At 56.0% G+C, this 23,926-nt stretch overlaps 9 protein-coding genes across 9 annotated transcripts; 6 read left to right on the top strand and 3 right to left on the bottom strand.

Annotated features, from left to right (window-relative positions):
* Positions 1 to 305: 305 nt before the first annotated feature.
* On the bottom strand, positions 306 to 1,352 carry BCV69DRAFT_280080 (hypothetical protein). Its single transcript, XM_025491483.1, has 2 exons — positions 1,109 to 1,352; positions 306 to 1,017 (listed from the first exon to the last, which is right to left on the bottom strand). Exon 2 carries the CDS (start codon positions 896 to 898, stop codon positions 440 to 442), a length of 459 nt encoding a protein of 152 aa, XP_025351345.1. The 5' UTR covers positions 899 to 1,017; positions 1,109 to 1,352; the 3' UTR covers positions 306 to 439.
* Positions 1,353 to 1,818: 466 nt separating this feature from the next.
* BCV69DRAFT_280081 (hypothetical protein) lies at positions 1,819 to 3,670 on the top strand. Its single transcript, XM_025491484.1, has 2 exons — positions 1,819 to 2,419; positions 2,814 to 3,670. The coding sequence occupies exons 1-2, from the start codon at positions 1,845 to 1,847 to the stop codon at positions 3,463 to 3,465; spliced, it is 1,227 nt and encodes a 408-aa protein (XP_025351346.1). The 5' UTR covers positions 1,819 to 1,844; the 3' UTR covers positions 3,466 to 3,670.
* Positions 3,671 to 4,286: 616 nt separating this feature from the next.
* Positions 4,287 to 6,880, top strand: BCV69DRAFT_280082 (MFS general substrate transporter). Its single transcript, XM_025491485.1, has 3 exons — positions 4,287 to 5,158; positions 5,257 to 6,363; positions 6,450 to 6,880. The coding sequence occupies exons 1-3, from the start codon at positions 4,760 to 4,762 to the stop codon at positions 6,690 to 6,692; spliced, it is 1,749 nt and encodes a 582-aa protein (XP_025351347.1). The 5' UTR covers positions 4,287 to 4,759; the 3' UTR covers positions 6,693 to 6,880.
* A 727-nt stretch (positions 6,881 to 7,607) lies between these two features.
* BCV69DRAFT_242966 (Metallo-hydrolase/oxidoreductase) lies at positions 7,608 to 8,720 on the top strand (the record flags this gene model as incomplete). Its single annotated transcript, XM_025490048.1, has 2 exons — positions 7,608 to 7,685; positions 7,776 to 8,720. Coding segments are annotated over 2 exons (1,023 nt in total), but the record flags the coding sequence as incomplete, so codon positions are not given.
* Positions 8,680 to 11,220, bottom strand: BCV69DRAFT_280083 (hypothetical protein). Its single transcript, XM_025491486.1, has 4 exons — positions 11,136 to 11,220; positions 10,655 to 10,848; positions 10,401 to 10,576; positions 8,680 to 10,155 (listed from the first exon to the last, which is right to left on the bottom strand). Exons 2-4 carry the CDS (start codon positions 10,838 to 10,840, stop codon positions 8,964 to 8,966), a joined length of 1,554 nt encoding a protein of 517 aa, XP_025351349.1. The 5' UTR covers positions 10,841 to 10,848; positions 11,136 to 11,220; the 3' UTR covers positions 8,680 to 8,963.
* BCV69DRAFT_22758 (hypothetical protein) lies at positions 10,873 to 12,033 on the top strand. Its single transcript, XM_025489828.1, has 2 exons — positions 10,873 to 11,790; positions 11,963 to 12,033. The coding sequence occupies exon 1, from the start codon at positions 11,118 to 11,120 to the stop codon at positions 11,682 to 11,684; it is 567 nt and encodes a 188-aa protein (XP_025351350.1). The 5' UTR covers positions 10,873 to 11,117; the 3' UTR covers positions 11,685 to 11,790; positions 11,963 to 12,033.
* BCV69DRAFT_310027 (hypothetical protein) lies at positions 11,421 to 16,200 on the top strand. The gene is made up of 2 exons (XM_025494757.1): positions 11,421 to 11,790; positions 12,016 to 16,200. Exons 1-2 carry the CDS (start codon positions 11,709 to 11,711, stop codon positions 15,936 to 15,938), a joined length of 4,005 nt encoding a protein of 1,334 aa, XP_025351351.1. The 5' UTR covers positions 11,421 to 11,708; the 3' UTR covers positions 15,939 to 16,200.
* A 165-nt stretch (positions 16,201 to 16,365) lies between these two features.
* Positions 16,366 to 18,255, top strand: BCV69DRAFT_265730 (hypothetical protein). The gene is made up of 4 exons (XM_025490791.1): positions 16,366 to 17,053; positions 17,142 to 17,254; positions 17,354 to 17,500; positions 17,602 to 18,255. Exons 1-4 carry the CDS (start codon positions 16,427 to 16,429, stop codon positions 17,855 to 17,857), a joined length of 1,143 nt encoding a protein of 380 aa, XP_025351352.1. The 5' UTR covers positions 16,366 to 16,426; the 3' UTR covers positions 17,858 to 18,255.
* On the bottom strand, positions 17,887 to 23,750 carry BCV69DRAFT_255167 (beta and beta-prime subunits of DNA dependent RNA-polymerase). Its single transcript, XM_025490575.1, has 2 exons — positions 23,332 to 23,750; positions 17,887 to 23,256 (listed from the first exon to the last, which is right to left on the bottom strand). The coding sequence occupies exons 1-2, from the start codon at positions 23,514 to 23,516 to the stop codon at positions 18,030 to 18,032; spliced, it is 5,412 nt and encodes a 1,803-aa protein (XP_025351353.1). The 5' UTR covers positions 23,517 to 23,750; the 3' UTR covers positions 17,887 to 18,029.
* Positions 23,751 to 23,926: the final 176 nt, after the last annotated feature.

Genomic DNA, 23,926 nt, shown 5'->3' on the forward strand with positions numbered 1-23,926 from the left:
CCATTGGGTCCCCTGCACATGCTGCCATCCGACGCTGAGGTAGGATGTCGCAATAGCACATAGTGCAGACGTATTCGTTCACAAGTATGCTGATGGAGGACGGGAAGGTGCATAGGAGTGCGAACTACTCTGACAGGCTATATTACATTTCGGGAAATGTCAACAGTAGAGAAAGTGTTGTCTCCGTGCTCGGAGTCCTAAAAGTGATATGGCAAGTCATAAACAGGGTCTACATGTCTTCGACAAGGATAGTGGCAGCGAAAGTACTTACGACAGTGACAACCACACGGTGACGACAGCCACGACAGACCCCAGCTTTCCGCGCCGAATGCCCAAGACAAAGCGAGGCGGCGTATGTCGTCTATAGTTCATTGATGCTGGTCTATCTGCAGGACTTGTGATCCTGCCTGCTGCTCTTTTGTCCAGCCGTCGCTATCCATCACCCCCGCCAATAGAGCTGCTCTAGTGACCTTGGTTGCTGTATGGTACACCTCGGGGATGCCATTCTGCTTGTGATTGGCAAAGATGCCGAGACGCTAAAGTCCAATTCGGTATTGATCCCAACAGTCGTGGCTCGTGCCGCGACGAGCTGATGAACCTTCTGCCTGACCTCAGGGTCTGCAGTAGTGACACAAGTTGTGTTGTGGGTACCGTCGCCCATGCAATAGCCCAGCCACCGGGCAGGACCTGTAAGCTCATCATCCTGCTCTGAACCGAACAGGAGGACCTCGAACGGGAACCTGGTCAGCCTGAGGTCTGTAAATGCGGACGGGCTTCCGGACGCAGGGTTTGGGGCGTGCGTTCGGGGAGCAGCGAAGAATTGCTTTGCGGAGGGACGTACTGTGCCTCCTACCACGATGACGTATGGATCAATCTTGCACGCGAGAAGGGAGTCCATAATGGCCTTACAGAGATTTTGTCTCTTCGCGACAGACTCAAAACGAGATCTCTTGTCGACAGATCTCCTTCGGCGCCATCCCCTGTTGAGGTACGAATGACAGTGTCATCAGAGAGATTCTGTGCAGATCCCGAGGGGGTATGGAAGACCCAAGGGACGTCAGTCCTGATGAATCAGACCTCAGAAGTGAGAAAGGTGTAAGGAACTCACCGCTGATAGAGACTGCGCACTGCCTGCTTAGCGATTTCCATGATCCTCGGATGACAGGATGGTGTCCGAGGATCAGCAGCACTTCACAGGTGCGCGAGAGCGACCTGAGTGAAAGGGTGGTGTAGAGTCTAGTGTACGCGGCAAGAGCCTCTGGAGTGGAGGAGTTTAGGTATCAAGAAGTGGCAAGCAGATGAGGAGCGAGGAAGAAGAGGGATGGAGAAGGTGAAAGATTGTCAAGAGGCAGTGATGGTTTCCTATGTGGTCACACGAGGGTTTTTGGCAAGCAATAGCGGCTGGGCACTCGGCATTTGCTCCCGGATCCATGCTCTTCGGACGAACACGTCAGCAACCGCCCCGGTTCGAGCTTGTCCTCAGGTCGAAGCTGTTACTCCGTCTAGGAAGGCCCGAGCCGCTACGCTTCCTCTCAAGCTCTCATACGTGCATATTTGCGTGCTCGATCTCTGGCTATTGGCTCTCAATCTGCGAGACTATGATGCTCACAAAGAGAGCTCAGCCTTCCCGCCCATGACGAAAGACATAGTAAAGCCATCGAGCGAACTCTCATTCAACATTGCAGGCATTCGCACGGGCCGACGCAAGCGACCCGCGCGTCTGGACATCGGAGCGGAAGCGTGATCCAAGAAGACACGCCCTCCGTCGCCTTCTTCCGGCGCTGCTTGCAGACATCCCTACCACCACGCCCGTCCTTGGTCATCCCTTCTCTAGGCAGCCCGCCATGGCCTTTCTCTCTGCGCCAGTGCGGTGGCCTGATGTCCTCTCCGTGACTTTCTCCTTCGACTCCATCGCCTCCAATGTTCGTCCATACCTCCCCGGCCCGCTAGCATCTCTCCCCTCGGCCATGATCGCTTCCCTCTTCCTATCATGGACCCTCGTCATCTCCGTTGCCGTGTTCTCCTTCTTCATGAACCAACGGCGTCAGAGTCTTGTGCCAACTCAACCACACTCTGCTACAGCGGCTCCCAAGAGGCGGAAAGCAGGTCAGACACTCACCACTTTGCTCATCGGGCCAGAGCAGACGGGCAAGTCTACACTCTACTCTGCCCTCGTCTTCGAGGCGATCCCAGAGACACAGACTTCGCAACACGAGAATGAAAGTCACATTGCGATCAAGAAGGAAGGAATGGTCTCGCCGACCGACGTTCGTCTGGTGGACCTCCCAGGTCACCCAAGACTAAGGGCCAAGGCTAATGACTACCTGCCAAAGGCAGATCGCATTGTCTTCTGTGTGGACACGGCAAGCGCGATCAAGGGCGGCACGACGAAGAACGAGACTCTCGTCGAAGCTGTAGAGTGAGTATTGGAATCACGAGATAACTCATCTCGCTTGTGCTTGTCTTGTTCTTGTCCATCTTCCCGTTCTCGTTCTCGGCCCTCCCTCCCCTTCCTCTACCCTCCTACAACCACGCGTCCATGTCAAATTCCGTCTTCCCCTAGGCTCTACCATGGGTTGAACGAGCCGAAGAGTCGCGGAGAGCAAAGCTTCCTTTTTTGCTCAACCGAAAGGTTTCGAGCGTCCTGCGAAGCATCTTAATGCCCAGCGCTGTCGTCTTGCTCCTTACAACGAGATGATGGCGGGCTGGGAGCTTCTACATTCCGTCCTCGCGGTCCGGCTCACATTCGTGCAGATTCGCTGGACGAACCAAATGCTGACACTTGTCTCTTATCTGCGCATGCGTCGGTACAGTCACTTCCACGCCACTCTCACTTCCCTGGCACGTAGCAGATTGTCACGGTCATCTGCCTCAAAAGCCTCCGTCGCGCCTTCTCTGCTGGTCCTCTTCACTCGAGGCGACCTCTCGCCGCTGCTTTCTGCGTCTCCCTACGACCAGAAGCGCCAAGCCCAAGTCATTACACGAGCCAGGGCAGCCTTTGAGTCTGAATTGGGTAGGCGGAGAGCTGGCATGGGACTGGGACGAGGAGCGAGCCAGGCTAGGGCCAAGGTGGGTGGGATGGGCAAAGTGGTGGGTGGCACATCTGGCATCTCCAAAGGCTGGCTGGGCTCGCTCAAGGCGCTCCTCGGTCTGGGGGGCTCATCCTCTTCTGGCGGCAATGAGGACGAGGACGATGAGGATGAAGACGAAGAGGCTCTGGACTACGTCGAATGGGCGTGGGCTCAGCGAGCTGCTGCTGCTGGGACATCCTCATCAGCAGCGGGCGCAAGCTCGGCATTCAGTCTGGATAAGTTGGACGAAGACGTGGTTCTGGGCGGCAAGGCCAGCTTCGTCGTCTCTTCCATTGGCAAGGAACGAGGTTGGGACGTGTCAGAGGGGGAAGCAAATGGTGGTCTAGCAGGTCTCAAGGGACTCAAGGCGTGGTTGAGCGATCCCGACATGTGAAAGTCGTGCTCAATGTCGTGTGGAGCCTGCACGGTGAAGATTTACGGAGAGTGGACGTCGTGGCCTCATTGTCGAGTCGAGTAGCGTGTGCCAATCTGCAACTTCATCCAGAGCATATCGCAAAAAGTCTCCGTAGAGGACCTACTTCGCTTCGCTTCCGTCCCGTCCCCTGCCGGCAAAGGCAGATTTTCTCTCTCTTCAAGCCAGAGTGCCTTTCCTCTCCCCGCCCTCCCCCCTTTTTGCACCCCATTCACCGTACGAGCGAGCGGGTCCGGCCAGAGGTAGAATGCAAGTCCTGGCTTGTCTCGCTTGTGCGCGGTGCGCGGTACCTTGCATGCATCTAGACGTACGTGTGCGTGTGCGTGTGCACGAGTAGGAGCGTGTGACCAGCCACGGGGACTGCTGCAATTTGAAAAGACGTAGCTGCGTAGCCCTGCACAGTGGGTACGTACGTAGCCTTGGGATCGGGACCTGTGCCGACTGGTCTTGGCTTGGCGAGGCGAGGCGAGGCGAGTTGACCTCGCTGCTGAGCGCACGCGCGACTACTGGCGATTTCTCAGTCAGGCAAGGCAAGGGCAGCAGGGCGGAGCTGGTGAGCGGGTCTTGGGTTCGTCCCCATGGACGTGCGAGGTGCGAGTGAGCCAAGGGCGAGATTTCCCCGGGCGGAGGCACCGATCAGGGCCGACAGTTACCGCGCAGTTCTCCCGCCTGGGCAGACTGCCTGCCTGACTGTCTGTCTGACGGTCTGTCTGCCCGCGTGCTTGCTCAATCTGCCTGCATCACCACCCAAGTCTAGAGCCCGATCCTCCCTCCCTCTTTCTCTTTGCTCTTTTTCGCCGCCTCGCTTCTCTCACGCTCTCGCCGAGCATATGCGGGGCGGGTTAGCAGCGCAATGGGAGTTTGGCAAGAGAGAGCGTGTGGCGGGGGAGAGAGATAGGAAGAGGAGGAGCAGCAGCAGCAGCCAAGGGACGACGAGGCAGGCACACCAAGACACAGAGAGACGGTGGTTCGCCCCCGCCTTCCCGCCGGCAGCCTGCCTTTGCTTTAGGTTAAATGGTTCCGCGCTTGGCATTTCCAACGCGGATCCTCTTCCCCCTCCCCCGCCCGAACACTTCTGTCCTTTCTCTTTTCCCTTCTCCCTCCATCTAACCATACCCTTGGCAACTTTTATCAGCCTAGAAGGTTCAGCAGATTCGTCATTGGCACCTACGATACTGAATAAGACGCTCCCTGTGCATCTTGCATCCTCCACTCATACCGCGCCTGAGCTAGCCTGCTCGTTCCACACTTCACCATGAGTAGCAACGTGCAGCAAGAAGTCGTCAATACCGACCAGAACTCCTACGAGAAGGGTGGCTCTCCCACTGGCAATGGTCATGGCAAGGACACCGACCCGCGTGGAAAGGAAGAGACCAGCCATGGCACTTTCGCCGATGGATTCGATGACGACTTCAACAAGAGTCGAGTAGACGCAGGAGGTGTCTCCGCCGGGTACGAAAGGAAGGTCTTCCTGATGAACAAGATCATGCAGGAAGAAATTGGGTTTGGAGCTTGGCACTGGGGTTTGATGCTCGTTGCTGGATTGGGATGGCTGATTGACAACATCTGGCTGCAAGGTGTGGCCATCATCTTGCCCGAAGTCGGAAAAGAATTCAGCGATGCAGTGCACACTCCCTGGATGACCTTTGCCCTCGTGAGTGACGAAGAATGCGAGGCCATCTGCCCGCTTCGATTCTCCTGCTTGACCGATTACTGACAACAGTACGCTTGACTCCCCCCTCACTCACCCAGTACATTGGACTCATCTCCGGAGCTGCATTCTGGGGTATCATGGCCGACGTCGTAGGAAGGCGCTTCTCCTTCAATGCAACTCTCTTCATTGGTGGTGTCTTTGGTATTGCAGCTGGAGGTGCCCCCAGCTTCACTGCTCTCGGAGGTATGCTAGCGGCCCTCGGATTCGGTATCGGTGGATCTCTGCCAGTCGACGGAATGCTCTTTCTTGAGTTCATCCCTGGTAGCCATCAATACCTTCTCACTTTCTTGTCCGTCTTCTGGGCCTTTGGACAGCTCCTAGCTTCGCTCGTTGCTTGGCCCTTGATTGACAACTACTCATGCAACGGCAGCAATTCTGCACCTATCGCAAATGGCCCATGTGACGTTGCGCTGAACATGGGCTGGCGTTACACCTTCTACACCCTGGGTGGATTTACGATGGTCTGCTGGATTGCTCGATTCTTCATCTTCAGGCTGCCCGAGTCGCCCAAGTATCTCCTCTTCCACGGCCGAGATGCCGAGGCCATCGAGGTGCTCCGTGACATTGCTGGCCGGTGTGGCAAGACCATTCCAGAGGATGTTCTATCTCTGTCCATCCTGCGATCCGTGGCAGGTGAAGACACGACAGTCACCGAGGAAGACGCCATTGTCAAGAAGCGCAAGGGCCTGGGTGGTATGATGGACGACGCCAAGGCACTGCCAGCCAACCTCTCCAAGGCATTGGGCGGCAAGACGAAGCACGAGGGTGGTTTCCTGGCCCACTTCAAGCCTCTCTTTGCAACCAAGAAGCTGGCTTGGCAAAGCTCCAATCTCATTTTCATCTGGGGTCTCATTGGTCTGGCTTACCCGCTCTACAACGCTTTCCTGCCTTCATACCTTGCCGCAAGGAACGGCGTTAGCGGTTCTTCCGGAACTAACGCTACTTACCGAGACTATGCCATCATTTCGACGTGTGGAATTCCTGGATCGATCTTCGCCGCATGGTTCGTCGAGCTTCCCAGGTCCGGCAGAAAGGGAGCCCTCGCCGTGTCGACGTTGATCACTGGTGTCTTTGTCTTTGCCCTCACGGGGGCACCCAACGACGCTGCATACTTGGCACTGAACTGTATCGCGGCCTGCTTCCAGGTGAGTCTAATATAGCTTCAGCTGTTTGAAGAATAACCTTCACTGACATAGACGACTTTCCCTTCCCTCTCGTGTCCGTCTGATAGAATATGATGTACGGTGTCCTCTACGGGTACACGCCCGAATCCTTCCCCGCTCCTGTGCGTGGAACCGGTGATGGGCTTTGCTCCTCCTTCAACCGAATCACGGGTCTGATGGCACCCGTCATCAAGATTTATGCCACGGGCAATGTTGCTGCACCCCTCTTCTGTGCTGGTGCCATCTTCTGCCTCGCGGCGATCATGTCGCTCTTCCTCACCGTTGAGACACAAGGTCGATCCGCCATGTAGACTCACTGTCCCCCTCTTTGGCAGTAGTCATTTTCGGGTTATCGCAGTTGCCTGGATTATTTGTAAAAGGTCATTCGCATTAGTTTAGCACTTGTATCTTCGCTTTTGTACCTCTCCTTTGTCGGAAATACCAGAAGAATTCTCTATGTGGGTGTGCTCAGTGCAGTCGGATGGAGTGGGACACGATAAGAGCTGCGAGACCGATGTAGAGCAACAACGTCCAGATAAGAGAGACCTGCTTCGATTGTGGTGTTAGACTCGTGTTTGCTAGCCTGTACGTACCAATCGTCGATGCTTTAGCTTTCCTATCAGCCGGGCACCTCGGCCGTAGGGTGCAGGGGGTGGAGGCGAGCGCTCCTCAGCAGCTGACTTTCACATCAACGCGTTGCACCAATGAGCTCAATCCTAACCGAGGTTCCTCCGCAGGCCTCCTCTTTCCCCACTCTCTCCTCTCCTCAGTCCACCTCATCCATCCTTCCTCCTCGCCATTCATCATCGTGAGGACACCATCCAACCCGGAGAGAAGTCTGTATGCTCCCATCCTTACCGCGCCTCTCCTTTGTCCCTTCGCTCGTAAGGATGTCCACCACTCCCACTCCCACTGCTACGGCCACGGTCACGGCTTCCTCCACCTCTTTACGCATCCTCACCTCTCCCAACCCACTCACCCCACCAGCATTCTATCGTCCACCCTCCTCTCACCCACCACATTGGAAAAGCGCTACACCCCTGCAAGGTTCAGGTTCCTCACGTGGCTTCGAGTGTCCTTGGCCATCGGACAATAAATCCCAAGAGGGTTTTCTGAAGTTCTTCAAGACGAGATTGCTGGACTGGGATGAGAAGCCTATCAAAAAGTTACCCCCTGTGAGAAAGGCGACTTTCCTTGAGGAAGGAGGAAAGGTGGTAGAGGGAAAGGGAAAGGGGGAGGGTGATGGGAAACTGAGGTACACCTGGTTGGGACATGCTGCTTGTCATTTGCAGATCCCTATACCTGTAGCTACAGCTCCAGATCCAGGTCCAACTTCTGCAGGAGAGACGTCCGATCCTGCTGGCTCCTCTGCTTTTCCTTCAAGCTCGAACCAGCAATCACTCAATGTCCTTACCGACCCCGTCTTCTCTCAACGTTGCTCCCCCTTCCAATTCATGGGTCCAGCCAGGTATACTCAACCTCCTACCTCTGTGGAGGACCTAGCCTCCTCGCAAGCCTGGCCAGATGTGGTCCTCATCTCGCACAATCATTACGATCATCTCGACTACAATACCATGCGTCTCATTGCTGCTCGACCTGGCGGGAGGGAATTACCGGTATTTGTCGTCCCGCTGGGGTTGGCGACGTGGTTTAGGACGAACATGAAGGAGCTGCCAGAGGAGAAGCTGGTGGAGTTGGATTGGTGGGACGAGAGAGTCATCGAGGCACGCTTTCCCAACAACGACAACGGCAGCGCAACAGCAGGAGTAGGAGGAGAAGGGGGAGAGTCACTTGGGAGATTGAGGATTGTATGCACTCCTGCGCAGCATTTCTCCGGTCGAGGATTGGGCGATTCGGGCCACACACTCTGGGCTTCGTACGCATTGCATGTTCTCCCTCCTTCTTCTTCCTCCTCCTCCTCCTCCTCGAGCTCGGACTCAAGCTCGACTTGCCCTCTAGCCCGCATCTGGTTCTCTGGAGATACAGGGTACCGCTCCGTCCCCCGCAAGGCTACGCGCGAGCAAGAAGACTCCCTCCCGCACTGTCCCGCCTTTGGCGAAATTGGTTCTCTCCTCGGTCCTTTTGACCTAAGTCTAATAGCCTGTGGAGCTTATGATCCTCGTTCCTTTATGAGTAGAATTCATGCTGCTCCTCATGAAAGTATTAGGATTCACAAGGAGATTAAAAGTAAAAGGACATTTGGGATTCATCATAGTACTTTTAGACTTACACCGGAAGAAGTCAATGAGCCTGCCATGAAATTGCTCGAAGAGGCGAGATTGGCTGGATGTGAGGAGGGGGAAGTGGAGAATGTTGAGATTGGAGAGACGAAGGTGGTTGAGGTCAAGAGAGCGTGAAAGGTGCAGGGGGCAGGGCGGCGAATCACATAGGGAGAGAATCGCAATCTGTATCATAGTCATCCTTGTACTGGTGTGTGGATCGTTTACAATTTGCATTGAGTTGCAGCAAGAGCAAGAATAGGGTATGGAAGGTACAAGACACGAAATTGATGGGTGGTGGTACAATGTTACAATGTAGGTGTGTATATGCGCTCAGTGGATGCTCTGGGGCTTTGCAAGTGTTCAGTCCTCGAATTGCATCCCGACCCACTCCTCCCTCCAAGTCTCCCCCTCCTTGGTCCCATCTGCCCCGCCACGAGGAATGCAGCAGTCCTTTTCACAGACAAAGATCATGACTGTTGACCAGCACAGTCCCGTCTTGCGCTTCAGAGCCTCGAGATCATCCGCAGAGGTACGGGTGATTCCATCGGCACCGGGCTGGGGCTGCAATTGCTTTCCAAGGGCAGCAGACAGTTCCTGACGTCGTTGTGTCTCTCGATCGAGAGCCGCTTGACTCATCGCGTCTGCCAAAGACTCTTCGCCTTCGATCTTCTCCGGACGAAGCGTATTGACGAGATTGGGCATCAGCTGTGCTTCAAAGGTCCTCTTGCTACCACAGACTTCGCAATTGGGCACCTTGGAAGCATCGTAAGACGGCCGTGCCGAGGACTTCTTGGGCCAAAGCATCTTGTAGAGATCTCCTTGTGCGCTGAAAGAGAGAGGCTGACCACCCATCTCGTACCTGACGACCTGCCTGCCCTCTGCGCCTACCCGCGCAATGAACTTCTCGAGAACGTCATCCATACCGACGGCCATCAGTTTCTCGTAGCCCTCCTTCTCGAGGCCTTTGAGCTCCTCGGCAGTCGCGTCGGGCGCTGTACCACCTCCAGCGGACTTGAGGGCAGCAGCTTCGGACTTGGTGAGCTTGGCCTTTTGAGCTTTCTCCCCTGCCCTTGCAGAAGAAGAAGCTTCAGGGACTGTATTTAGGTAGTATGCTGGCCGGTACGACGAAGCTGAAGATGCCCAAGGATCATTCGCAGACGTTTCCTGGAGAGCAGCCTTCATAGCTGCCTCTTCCTCCATACGCTCATCCTCGTCCTCGTCTTCGTCTTCCGACGTCTCTGATTCATCGCCTTCGACATTCGCCTGAGCGGCTTGAGCAACTGGCTCGACTGGCTTGCTGAAGGGGTTTGTATTAGCACCAGGAGCACCGAAAGCACCGCCAAAGAGATTGCCACTTGCTCCGGAGCTAGCTGCTGTGCTGTTGCTTGAGAAGGGATTGATCTTCCTCCTTGATTCTTCTTCGGCGCGTCGTGCACGCTCTTGCTCTGCCTTTTCCCTCTTCCTGGCCTCTCGAGCCTCTTGACGGGCCTTCTGCTTCTCAAGTTTAGCGGCCCAGCGCTGGTTGAATTGAAGCTGACGAACGACTCGCACGCTGAGAGGTCAGCGCAGCGAAAGAGGAGGAGGAGGAGCAAGTGGTCTGTCAGCAATACTGCGACTGTGTACAGCGTTGGTCTTCCTCGCTTCCTTGAGCGTGCTTGGCATCATGGTTAAAAAGCTCGTGTCAAAGGTTATGTCTTTTCATTGCCCCGCGTCCGTTTTACGGGACGCAGGAGGTCAAGTGAAGAAATTTGCACTAATCATTTGCCGAAGTGTCGCGTGCGGTATCGTGGGACTCACCTTCCTGCACCTTTCCGCTGACAGGCTGGCCTTGCACATCCCCAGACTAGCAGTGTGCGATCGTATGGGGAACCTTCCAGGGGAGCAAAGATCTGGACCAAGAGTTCCATTGCCAGTCCACAGTGAGAGCAAGAGGTCACGTTTGCTGGAGGTGTTGCTTGCGTGGGGAGCCAAGCCTGATACGAAAAGGGTCAGAAGGGACTTCAGCATGCTTGCCGATTTATAGGAGGTATCAGCCTGAATGTTATGCTCACCACTCGACCTCCTATCCTCGACACCAGGGGGTTGAGCTCATCGTCGCCTTCTAGTGCACCGTCTGCCAGACCCAGCTGAACGTTGGTGACTGTATCGTCATCCTCGTCCGACTCGGAGTCGGTGTCAGAGTCGTCGTAGTCGAGCGCAGGCGGGGGTGGTGCCTTTGCGTGGGCGCTGCTGGCCATGGCGAGCGCTACAAGGGGCGACACGGGGGGAGCATGAAGAAAGGGTCAGCACACTGTGTCGCCGCATACAATGTCATGGCACACGCATATATGCGGCCCCTTTCCATGCGTTGTGCAATTTCAGGAGTGGTAGCCAATTGTTTAAGCAGTGGATCGCAGCGAGTTCGCCCTCTCATGGCTGGATTGCTCGAACCTTGAGAGAGCGATGCCTCTCGCAAATGCGACCCTCATCCTCGTCATCTAAAAGGTTGTTGTCATCATCTGTTGTGTGGTGTATATGGTGTTGAGTACTCACCCTCAGATGTATGGGTTGTATCTGATTCTTGACCAAGAGGTGAGGATAGGAAAGGAGACGACGGGGTGCGGCGTTGATTTCTTCGCCTTTGCCTATGCGCCCCTTTTCTTCTTCTTCGTCTTCTTCGCTCGGTCCCACCGACCACGCGGGGCGGCATTCCAACTCCGCCCATCCTCGATGCGAGCCCCTCGCCTCGTCGCCGCCTCCGGACAAGGGACTCAGCCGCCAAGCTCGCCTGACTGTTGGACCATCGATCGCCCCTTCCCTCAGCATAGACGCCTCCTCCTCTACCATCCCCCCCTGCGGCAAGGACAGACGCACAGGAGAGGACGACGACGATCTCCACCACCACCAAAGACGCAAAGAGGTGGTGCCCGTCTCGTCTTTCAGTCAAACAACCACTACAGTCCAACCACGGGCACAGCTGCGCCAAGACCTCTGCTACAGTCAATACCTCTCGCTTCCCACGCCTACCTCGTCCTTCCCCACACCAACGCGCACCCTTCGTCTTCTTTGCCCTGCAGGCTCAGACGCTTTCTCGGTGGCTGAGCTGCCTCACACTCACCTACAAGCATGGTACGCGAGTTCAACTTCTCCAATGAGGCCAACAACAGAGCGGCAGGGACCATCTCAGCGGGCTTGTATGAGCGCAAAGGTGAGTAAATAGCAGCGTGCGATGCGGTCAAGGGCTTCAGCTGGGCAAGGCTTCGTAGGCAGCGCTCCACGCGATAGTGTTGTTGCATACATGTCTTCTTCCAATGAGGTCTAGACGTTCTCCTCATCCGTGGCAGTGGGACAAACTTGCTTGTGGCCGCTGACCCGAGGAGTGACTCCTCTTCCTTTACCTGACACACCCTCCCTCTTGTGTCCGCTGATACAGCTCTCGACTGCACAGTACCACTGCCTCTCATAGTCACCCTCAACAATCTCGCATACCTAGTCGCCAACAACCGCAAGATACGTGAGCTCCTTTGCGAAGATGGCGGCCTGGAGCGACTGATTCGAATACTCAGAGAGGTGCCCAAGAACAATGGCTCCTTCACAAGACCACTTCACAACAAGGATCTTCAGCCTATGTGGAAGTGGACTACTGCTTTTCAATGCATCGTCCACCTTTGCATTCGAGGAGGTGTCACAGTGAGGGAAAGGGCTGTGGAGGCAGGTATTGTGCCAATCCTAGTCAAGGTTCTCGAGAGCTACCTCTGCTTCTCGGACGCAATGCGAGCCGAACGGAAGAGAGTCGCTGAAGAGAAGCGGCAGCAAAGGCAAGGGGTGGAGACAGAGGACCAGAGAGCAGAGCGGCAGCAGCGAGCAAGGGAAAGGGAGCGGGAGAGGAGAGAATGGGAAAGGCAAGCGTCACTCATCGCCGCTGCCACTGCCAATTTAGGTCGTCGGGAGACCACGGATACCGCAAGACGGACTCCCAGCCGGACGGTCCGACCAGCCAATGGTGTTGAACGAGATCCGACTGCCGTCCCTGCTCGGCCCGCCCCTCTAGATCTTGCGGCAACGACACCTCAACACTCCATACAACCACTCCCTTCGCTTCCGCCTGCGTCACATTCCGCTCCACCTTCGCGCTCGCCCACTACATCAACATCTGGCAGGACATCGACTACAAGGGCACCCATGAACTCGGCTGCCTCTGCGTCGACTTCGGCAGCAAGCAGTCTCCAAAGACCTGCCTCTGCCTCTTCCTCGCGTATTCCCGCACCACTCATCATTGCTGATTCAGAATCGCAGATAGGGGAAGCTGTCGCACCTCAGACCCCGCGAAGGCAAGCTGCTACCTTGGCAAGCTCACCCCGCGGCATGACATTCCCTGTACAGCCTCGGGCTGCAGAGTTCACCGTTTTGCCTGATGAGATCAACCCGACGCTGAGCGTGCCGGTGCCCGTCGCGCCACTAGCGGCACCATCTGCATCGGCACCCCCTAGGCCTACCGCTGCAGCCGTTCTGAGCAACAACACATCCCACGAAGATCTGGCGGCTGGAGCTTGGTCGGGTAGCGAGGGGGCAGAAGAAGCTGAGATGTCCGCTGACGGAGATGACCCAGACGAGAGTGAGGCCGAGCGTGACTCGCAAGTACGCGGCGAGACATCTGGCGCTCGCCGCGACGACGCCGAGGAAAGACGAACCCCAAGGGCTTCGCGTCGCGCACTCGCACCGCTTCTCGCTGCTCAGCACTCTATCCCTGAAGTGCGAGGTGCGGATCAGTTGCCAGCTACCCAGGAGCAGGACAGTGGAGCAGCAGTAGGTATGTCCGCCAGGTCAGAGACCGTGACACCTAGAGCTGGCGTATTCGATGTCTCTACGGCTCCAAGCAGGGAGGACAGCCACCATCATCACCATCACCACGGTCGGGACCGTCATGCTACGGTCACCAGCCGTACTCGCCCTATCCTGCCAACAACGTACATCGCTGAGACCTTTGATCCCACCGACATGGCCTTCCGCGAAGAGGAGGTGCTGCTTTCCTTGCAGATCTTGGCATACCTCACAAAGTACTCGCACATCCGAGCGCTCTTGCGCTTCCCCGAGATGACAAGAGCTACCAATCTTCATGACCTCGATGTTCTTTGGGAGAAAGCGGAGACCTCAAGCGGCACACCGCTGTGGCAACCAGGCAGTCCCTTCCATCGCTCCATTTACACAATTGCAGAGCGGTACACATGCCGTGCTACCCGTAGGGATCCAAGCGCCGAGTTCATTGCTGGTACCACTAAGCTGGCTCCTCTCATCCAGTACTGGGCAGGAGTGGTCATGCGCAACGCCTGCCGTAAGGATGATCGCGAGAACGACCCACACGCGGGCCTTCGCCAATGCGGCAACATGCTGTGCGGCAAGTGGGAGACTCAACCGCGTGAATTCGCCAAATGTCGAAGGTGCAAGAAAGCCAAATTCTGCAGCAAGATTTGCCAGAGTACGTCTTGGCAGATTGGACACAAGTACTGGTGTAGCTCAATCTCGGACGACACAGAAAGCAGTCGCGCCCGGGGTCACAGAGTAGATGAGGATGCAGCTGTGCCAGAAGTCACTAACATTCTTGGCGAAGCCATGCAGCCTCGGCCAGCTGGGCAACCCGGAGATGAAGGCGAGATGAACGGCGAGCAACGTGCAGTCCAAGGCGATGACGGGCAAGTTCAGCTTCAAAACCAGGAGGTACTCAGGGAGGGCCCTGCCGAATCAGAGGACATGGATCAAGCGATGGCTGCACCGACGCCTCGACAACGCAACAGAGGCAGTAGCTTCGCCCGTGTTCCGATTGCTCGGCGGCCCTCTGTACGTGACCCTTCACAAAGCAGCAGCGTGCCAGCTCGGATTGTCAGCGAGGCTGCTTCTATTAACGCGTCCGATGTCAGTGAAGACGACGAGGCAGAGATGACAAACAGCCGCCCAATGCAGACAAGTGAGAACGACATGTCGGAGCATGAGCGAGGAGGGCCTACTGCACCTCTTGTTGGGGGCTTCAGGTTTAATGCTCCTCCGGCACCTCGACGAACCGATATCGCTGGTAGGCCGCTGCCACCTCCTGTCATTGCTGGCACAGGTATGGAACTCGCCGGTCGGCAGGGGCTCGATGACGACACTATTGGCATCGGCGACTCTGACGGCCATTTCGACGTTCGCTTCAACGCTGCAGTTGTCGAGGATCAGTTCGGCAGAGGTGACATCGACCAGATCACCTGGCGAGGGCAGACCCCTACCCAAGAGGTGCAGGAAGCTCACGCTAGGCACCGTGCTGCTCATCAGCCGCATCAGTTGTTTGAACCTAGCAATACCGACAGGTCAGCTTTTCAGGGCGCCGAGACTCTTGAGCAAGGGGCAGAAGAGTACAGAAACTACTCGGCTCCAGCTCTGACATCTCAGCCTCTGGCGACTTCGATGTCACAGCAACCTACTCTGCACGCACCAGTGCCTTACTCTGGTCGTCGATTCCCTTCAATGTCGATTGAGAGTGGGCCTGGCAGTGAAGCGGCACATCCTCTGAACGAGCCGAGTCCTAGCACTGGCTATTCGGGCACCAACCTTGTGCCTTCGTCGACTATAAGTGGCAGGAGGGCTGTCAGTGGAGCAGTGCCGAGCTCACTCACTGCGCTCGAGGTCAGCGACCCAGTCGCTCGCCCTTTGAGAGGCCAACACTCAGGGCTTCATCACCATCACTCTCATGGCCAACATCTCAATCAACACCAGCATCTGATCATGAGGGGTGGCGTGGCCGCTGGCCTAATGGGTCGCTCAGCTACTCCGTCCGCGTATGATCTCGATTCTCACCTCGCTCGCGGGGCAGCTGGCAGCGGATCGCATCGCGAGAGGCCCTCCTCTTCCGATCTGCCAGTCCGGTCCGTCATGGGCTCAGCGTCGGCGATGAGTAGCCCCCTCGGCGGAAGTATGGCGCATGAAGCTGAGGAGATGGCCAACTACCTAGACGAGCAGGCCACGCCTCATATCGAGCGACGTGATCCCATCGGCAGTAGCAGCGGCATTTCGCATCAGGTGCAACGTCACGATGAATCAAACGCACACGGTCGCCCGTACTCTGCCTCCTACGACAAGAGGAGGGAGACGTCGACTACGACAGACCCACACATGCACTCGCGTCGGCCAGTCGAATACCAGACGAGTCTTCTGGGCAACGCTGCTCCCTCTGGCTCCCGCACCAATATTACAGCTCCATACGCATCTGCCTCGGCCTCTTCTGCATCGGGAAGGTCCAGTCCTGATCACATGGAGATGAGCCCGACGATGCATGCGCGGAGAGTGCACCAGGGGGATGTCGATGAGCAGATGAACCTGGACTGAGCGGAACTGTGAACGAGAGCGGTCGAACTGCGCAAGAGGGGGAGGGATAGGCGTGGCATACCGTGAGGGAGAACGTTGTTCATCTCCAGTGAGGCCGGGCGGAGAGGCGGAGATCTCCGCACTCCATCTTCTCAGCTTCGTTTTCACCTCGTATCGTGGCGCCTCGTGGCATCAATAATCACATGTGACCCTCGATAGCTTCCGTGTTCCTCCAATTTTATCGTACATCGTCTTCTCCATGATGACTGTGAGCTGCGAATGGAGATTCACACGAGTGTGATGCGGTTCCTGGTCTTGTCTTCTGAGCAATCGACCGGGACGATTGGCGGCGTGGTTCGCTTCGCCCGGGCGCGGCGGGGCATTGCCGGTCCGGAGCCCCGCCTTTCCGGCATGCTCGGGCCTTGAGTCTTCCCTCCCTAACCTACCTATTCTGTTTCATCTGGTTTGGCAGAGCTCCCACTTAGACTACAATAAGGCAGAGGTAGACGATGGAAGACACTAGGCCACCTTCGAAACTCCACGAGACGAAGCTACGGATCCCATTTCCCTCGGCGGAGGATCCACAGCTGCACATTGTGGGGATTCTAGCCCAATGGGAACCTTTTGGTCCTCATGTTACTACCTCTCCTTCTTCCTCTTCCTCCTCCTCCTCCTCAAGCTCGAGCATCCAACCCCGTCCTCGCACTCCCTTAGCACTCATCACGCATGGCGTCCTTGCTCACAAGGATCAAGCCTACCACCGTCCTCTCCGAGACGCCCTTCCCCTAGACTCCTTCCGCTTCGACTTTCGAGCCAATCATGAAACGCCAGGAGAATGGAACATGTCCCGTTTCGGTGACGATGTGGATGATGTTGAAGCTGTATTGGAATATCTTCAGAGGAGTTATGGGTACGAGCTGGCGCTATTGGTGGGACATTCTAGGGGAAGTTTGGGTGGGTGGAAGTGGTTTGCTGACAAGGCGAGGGGAAGGAGGGGTGGGGTTGAGGGTGACGGAGAGGGAGGGAGATTGCCATTGTGGGTCTCTTTGGGGGGACGATGGGATATGAGTCGTATTCATGACCGAGATGGACTCTACAAGGAGCAATTTGAAAAGCAGGGATTCTACATTTGGAAGGTGAGTGTTGCGGGCAGTCTACGCAAGGATAGAAGAAGGATAGAGGTATGCGGATCTGACCCGCTCTCATTGACTCCTTCCTTCACAGGCAAAGGTCGCTGGAGAGAAGCGAGAGGTGAAGATCACTCCTGATCAAGTGGAAGAATTCGCCCAGTATCCCATTCATGACTTTGTCTCGCGCTTTCCGGCAGAATGTGACTGGTGAGTATGGGTAGCAACCTCTGTACCTCTCACCTCCCTTACCCAACTTTTGATCCTACGACGCTCACTCCACCCACATCCGTTGTCCAATACCTGCAGCTTACTGATTCACGGTACAGCAGACGAGACTGTCCCCTGTCCAGACGTGGGCTATTACCTCAACGCCCTCACCTCGCGGAAGGATCGCGCACCGGGGCAAACGCAAGTGCACCTGGTAGAAGGGTCAAACCACATGTTCAAGGGCCAGTGAGTGACAAAGCTTCGCAAAGAGGCATATACTGCGCTCATACATGCAAGAAGAGTCAGCCACTGACTTGTTCCTTACTTTCCTCTATTGTCGTTCACAGCCACGACGAAGTCGTCTCGGTCATCGTACGGTGGTACGCTTCGCGCGGGGGACGTACCTCCCCCCACGCTACGGGTGTAGCGGGCGCAAGCGGTACAGGGGCGGAGGCAACTGGCGGTAAGGATGGTGCGAATCTGGCGCTGGAGGCTTCGCAGACGGGCGATGTGCTCGAGAGGAGCTGGAAGGAGAGGGTAGGGGCACTGGGCGCGACGCCCGAAAGCAATCCGACGTCAGGAACGACCAAGGGCAAGCTGTGAGACAGGAGAGTCATGGCCGACTTTGGCGTAGACAAAAGATGAAGATTGTGACAGTCGTCACTGCTTTGATTGCTTTAATGATGTCGCGTCAATGTACACTTTCACACTGTGACCAAGATCCCCGATCTGCCTTCCGCCTCAACTCTCCTCTCTTTACCGCCCTTTCTCCCCTTCAACCCAAGATGGTAGGCTGCCGTGGCAGAGGTAGCCTGACCTCCATCGTTCCAGTGCCCACGGGGACAGGTCGACCGACAACGAGCTTCGCACTAGGTCCATCGAGAGAATCGCTTTCTCCGTGCAAAGCAGCAGCACCCAAGAAGGCCATTGTCATCTCAAAGGATGCCTTGAGGAGCGGACTGGGCGAGTTTGCAATACCTCCCCTCGAAAAGGGCTTGAAGCCACCGTCGGACGTCTGGTAATCGGCAATGAGGTAGAGATGCCTCATGGAGACGTCGATACCATAGGTTCCGAAGATGCCCGACATCTCCGACACAATGGCCGAGCGAGCCGCTTCCACTCCATAGGTGTGCAGAAGAGCGCCGATGTCGTTGGTGTAGAGCTTGTTGAAGTCCAAGACGCCGTAGCCAAAGTCCCAGACTCCACCAAAATTGATACCCTCTGCAGTGAAGGATCGATCAGATGCGTCTTGACCTGGCGCTGGAGGTGGGATGAGGATACGCGAGATGTTGGGGATCTCGTGAACGACGCTGGAACGACAGGCTCGCTCGACGACGTTCATCAGGAGCAGTTTGTCCTCGTTGCCGGCAAGCTGCAACTGGAACTCTGCCCAGTGGCCAGTCTTCTTGTCAAAGTCAAAGGAAGTGACGAACTTGGAAAAGGACTGCAGGTTGGCCTCGAGGTTGTTGACGCGGTCTTCGATGTCGTCCTGGATTAGACCCTGCTCCGGACCTTCAACGCCACTGCGCTTCTTTGACAAAGTGCCATCTTCGTCGTCCGACGAGTCTCCATCGCCGTTGGCAAAGGCAGCTTCGAGGCTCTCGGCAGTATCGGGACCGTGGGCAGAGTCATCATCCGAGTCGCCGTCCTCGTAAGAAGCGTGGTGACCAGACTTCTGCTTGCGCTTGGCATCGTCGGCATCTCCATCTCCCACCTCGTCGTCGTCGGCGCCGTCTTCATCGTCAGAGTCGTCTGCCGTCTGACCTTCGGGCCTCGACTGGCCCTCCTTGGCTTGGGCAGCAGCCTTGCCGTTGGCTTTACCTCTGCCTTTGGTACCAGCAGTCTGTCCGCCGGCTTCCTCGTCACCCTGATTGGTGTCATTGAATTGCTCTCCCTTGCCAATGGCCTGAGCCTGCCTGACGCGGTCACGACTCAACCTCTTGAGCTCGCTGACAATCTCGCGCTCCAGAATTGGAACAAATGTGGCCTCGATAGCATCGAAGATGCCATCAAGTGTCACGTTGTACTCTTCCTTGCACTCTTGCATTGGGAAGAAGTTCAACCTGACTGTATACGTCTTCTTTCGGGAGAAGTCCGTCTCGATGGTCTTGCCAGAGATACGCTCCGTCACCACAGCATTGTCTACGACTTGACTGAGCAGCAATCTGCTTCCGTCTTTGCAGAACAGGCGCATCTGATCGTCTGTGATCTGTTGCAGTGCCGGGAGATGCATGATGGGTGTGCGAATGTTCTGAGAAGCCGTCATGACAATTTCTCGCAGACGAGGAATACCAAGCGTGACGTTGGCAGCACCGTGTCCAGCAAAGTGGAAGGTGTTGAGAGTCATCTGAGTTGAAGGCTCTCCGACACCCTGAGCTGCCAGCAGACCCACGGCCTCTCCTGGCTCGGCGAGACCTCGCAGATACAATACCGAGAGCAGCGCCTTGAAACGCTCATGGTCGAGGGGCTTGCGAGCGCTAGCAATCTTGGGGGGAGCGACCTCATCTCCTACTTCACCATCTACGGCTTCGTGTTTCCTCTTCTTCTTCTTGGAAGCCTTGCTCTTGAGCAGTCCCGAAGCATTCTTGGAGATAAACTCGTCGATGTCCTTTGAGTAGCTTTCCGACATTGAGCCGAAGTAGCGCGCAGGGTTATAAATGCTCATGACAGGAGGGTACTTGTGAGGTTTAGCAATCGCTTTCTTGATGTGCTTCGTGACCTTCTCGGTGTCCTCGTCTTTGAAAGCCTGGCTGAGCTGGCGAGGGTTGTAGCGATTAACAAAGGTGGTAAAGTTCGAGGCAGTGAAGTCGAATTGATCCAGGTACTTGCTCTTCGTGACATCGAGACCATCTTCACCGTACTGGAATTGCAGGACCGAACCGTCCGAATTGCGGACAGTTGAGTCGTAGTGGACCCTGGCTCCCTCCAGATGCTTGATCAAACAACGTTGGAGGTACCCAGAAGAGGCAGTCTTGACAGCAGTGTCGATCAAGCCTTCTCGTCCAGCCATGCAATGGAAGTAGTATTCCTGGGGACGAATACCCGTCAGGAAACGGCCCTGAACGAAACCTCCTGACCTCATTGTTGTATCGAAGGCCTTGAAGCTTGGCAACGTCTTTCCGGAGATCATGACCGGCACACGTCGACCTTCCAGAGCTTGAGGTCCGAGTAAGCAGGAGATCTGTGACACGTTGACGGGTGATCCCTTTGCTCCCGTCACAGTCATCATTTGCATGTTGTTGTGAGGGAACACCTTGTGAAGACCATTGGGAATGCATGCGTCAATGACAGATGATGTCAGCTTGTTGGATGCCGACATCATAGCCGAGTCGAGGGCGGCGAGCTTGTTGTCGTCCCGTAGGACTTCTTCCAGACGGATTCGCAAGTTGTGGTCCGTGTCGGGGTCGTTCTCCGGCTTGTCGCCCAGACCCACGTTCACCAGAGCAGCTGTCTTTCCACCCGACTTGCCGTCAGCGAGAAGCTTGCGTCTCCACTCGTCGCCTTCAGGCGAAAGGATGAGATCATCCATACGACATGTGAAGGCGGTGTGCTGGAGATACTTCGTCAGAAGCCTGGACAATATACTCAGCAGCTTGCCCGCAGAGTCAGCGCCATACAGCTCGTAGACGGCATGAACGACACCATATGCGGTAGCACCGATCTGACTCTTGTCCAACACTCCAGTGAGCATCTCACCATCGTCGATGATCACATCCTGCTCGGCGGTGTGAGCTTTGCCCCAGTACCTGCCAGCCACTTTCGCTTTGCCCTTCATATTAAGACCAGCAGCAGTCGGAGGCTTCAAGTTCAGAAGAATCGTTGAGATGATCTGCTTACCAGTCCACCTAGGTTGCGGCTTGAGAACAGCAGGAGGTACGGTGAGGATGCGGTTGCCCGAAGCGAGGTAATCGTCCTCAGTCCTAAGTGCTCCGTAGACAAGCTGTTGATACTCTGACCGAGTCAGCAGCGTCTCTTTGCAGGTCATCCACACAGCGGCAACCACGTGATCTTGAATAAGACCACGCAGAGGCTTACCGCTGGTAGGCACCAGGAACTGATTGTCGGTATTTGCTAGATTGTAGCACTCTGCACGGGCGGCCTGCGATTGCGGGAAATGCATGTTCATTTCGTCTCCGTCGAAGTCAGCATTGTACGAGTTGCAGTTGGCGTAGTGCATTCGGATTGTGCGTTCGCCTTGGAGGACCTTGGCTCGATGTGCCATCATTGAAGGCTTGTGCAACGTTGGCTGACGGTTCATCACCAGGATATCACCATCTCGAAGATGACGGAGCACTTGTTTGTTGGCGACGAGTGTGCGCGTAGAGGCACCAAGACCGCCGAAAGTGCCCTTTGCCTGCCGACCTTCTTGCGGGGTCAGTAGCTGATTTGCAAGAGCAGTGCGCTGTTCCACAGTGAGCTTGCCCAGCAATGTTTCTGTACCGTCTTCGGCTCTCACAGCGACGGCACCCGGATGCACGTCAGGTCCATTGATGACCAGCTGTCGCATGAGATGCACATTCTCTGCTGTGACGGGCTCTGGGAAGGTGAGCCTCATCGCGAAGACGGGCGGCACTCCGATCTCGTTCGTCTCGATGTTGACATCTGGCGAAATGACGGAGCGGGCAGCAAAGTTGACACGCTTGCCCATCATATGCTTCCTGAAGAGACCTTCCTTCTTCTCGAGAGCCTGCTTGACACCTGGGGGCGGTAGGCGACCCTGAGCACCGGGTGTGGGGTTCTTACTGGAATCGATGAACGAATTGACGTCGACTTGCAACTGGAACATAGCACCCAGTAATTGATCAAAGCCGCTCCTTCGCTTGGCTACTAGCTCCTTAGTGAGTCGGACAAGCTCAGCTTGATCGTCGATGGTGGACGGGTCGAAAGCAGCAGTCTTGCTTGACAATTCTGCCAAGAGGGCATTGATGTCGCGGACTTTCTGCGAAGAGACCAGGACCTTTGTCAAGAGCTCGTTCTGAGGATTTTCGAAAGTGGAGTCGCCCATGACGCTGGCAGGTCGATACCGGGTTGGAGCAATAGAGACGACGTCCATGAAGAACACGTCGGCGCTAGTGCCAACAGAGAGACCGCCAGAAGTCGAGGCGGCGGCAGAGGCGCCAATACGACCATTCTCGAAGGCGCCCTTCCGGCCGAAGATGAGTGAGCAGATTACGCTCTCCCTCTCAAATACGCGACGGAGGTTGGCCCGACACTCGATAGGAGGCATGACCCTCGTCTTCCTACCAGCTTCCTTGCTCTCCTTACGAGCTTCTTTCAGGCCTTCCTTGGTGGCCACGGCAGATGCATCTTCACCGTCTACGTCCATGTCCTCTTCCTGAGCCGCCTTGGAAGCTAGTACGTCTGGCCGCACGATGCCTAGCACAGAATGAGTCGCCTGCTCTCGCGGGCTCAGATCGCCCTCTACGATCTTGATGAACCCGTCCTTCCTCAGCACAGGGTTCGTAGCTGAGCAGACACGACATTTCCTCTGCAGGATCGCCTTGAAGAATTCTGCGATGACTGCCTTCCTCGCAGCATAGGCAACCTGACCCTTGGCGTGACCCCTCTTGATGCCCCGGCGAGTGGCATGCAGAATGTGCAAACCCACAATACCGTCAATTCTCTTCCTGAATTGCTCAATCGTCTCCAGCGCTCGACCCTGATTTGCCTTCACCTCGATCTGCCCGTCTCCATCCTCCTCGTTTCCGTTGAAACCATTTGCGCTAGCATTCTCTTGATCAGCAAAGTTCGACTGACCCTGAAGCGTCTCGCAGTTGACCTCGTCTGCTTCTTGGACCAGACCATAGTCGAGGAGCCGGAGACGAGCGATGAATAGGGTCATCTGGAACTCTGGGATCTTGAAGTGGTGGCAGAAGAGGCAGGTTCCTCGCAGCAGATTGTACATGTGGGTCATAAAGAGCGGATGAAAGACGGGTTGCGGTAGCTCGATGTGACCGAAGTGACCAGGACATTGGAAGTGATTGAGATGACATGTTTGACAGCTGCAAGGAAGAAGAGATGCATCAGTATCGTCTGCGTCTGAGCAGTTCTCGCCAGCGACCCGGAGTCTTACTCACATGTCATCCTTCTTCATGGGTCCCAGACTAGGGTCATACAGTCCGCCTGCAGTGGGCGTCTGTGTATTGTCAAGCAAGATCGGGTTTGTGATCTGCTTGACCGACATTGCCCTGATCTCATCCGAAGAGAGGAAGGAGAAAGAGGTGCCGGCGATGCTCGACGAGATGGCACGAGTGATGTCCATGGTGGGCAGTCGAGGCGGATGAGAGAGAGACGGGGGGAGGAAGTAGGGAAAAGGACAACAAGCAGGCAAGGGCTGCAGCTGCTTCTCTAGCTCAGCGTCCGCTACCCTCGATGTCAGGGACGTCCCAGAGGCTTCTGCTGCCTTGCACCGACTCGACTGCGGATGGAAGAGGACGCAAGGAGAGGCTACGTAGGCTGAGCAGAGGGATGGGTAGCAACTTGGGCCAGAAGCGTATGGCGACGGAAGGGAAGAATTGCCATTGCCGACGGCCGCCTGAGCGTCCGCCCGCTTCTTCTCGCCCCGACCAAATTTTTGGCGTGATCGCGCGGTGCTTCCGCCGGACCACCGCTTCTTGGCCCTACGGAGGGAAGATTCACGCCAACAGAAAGGTAGAGGCTTCATTAGATGCG

Source organism: Pseudomicrostroma glucosiphilum (assembly GCF_003144135.1).
Source record: "Pseudomicrostroma glucosiphilum strain MCA 4718 unplaced genomic scaffold BCV69scaffold_1, whole genome shotgun sequence".
Classification (NCBI taxonomy): domain Eukaryota; kingdom Fungi; phylum Basidiomycota; class Exobasidiomycetes; order Microstromatales; family Microstromataceae; genus Microstroma; species Microstroma glucosiphilum.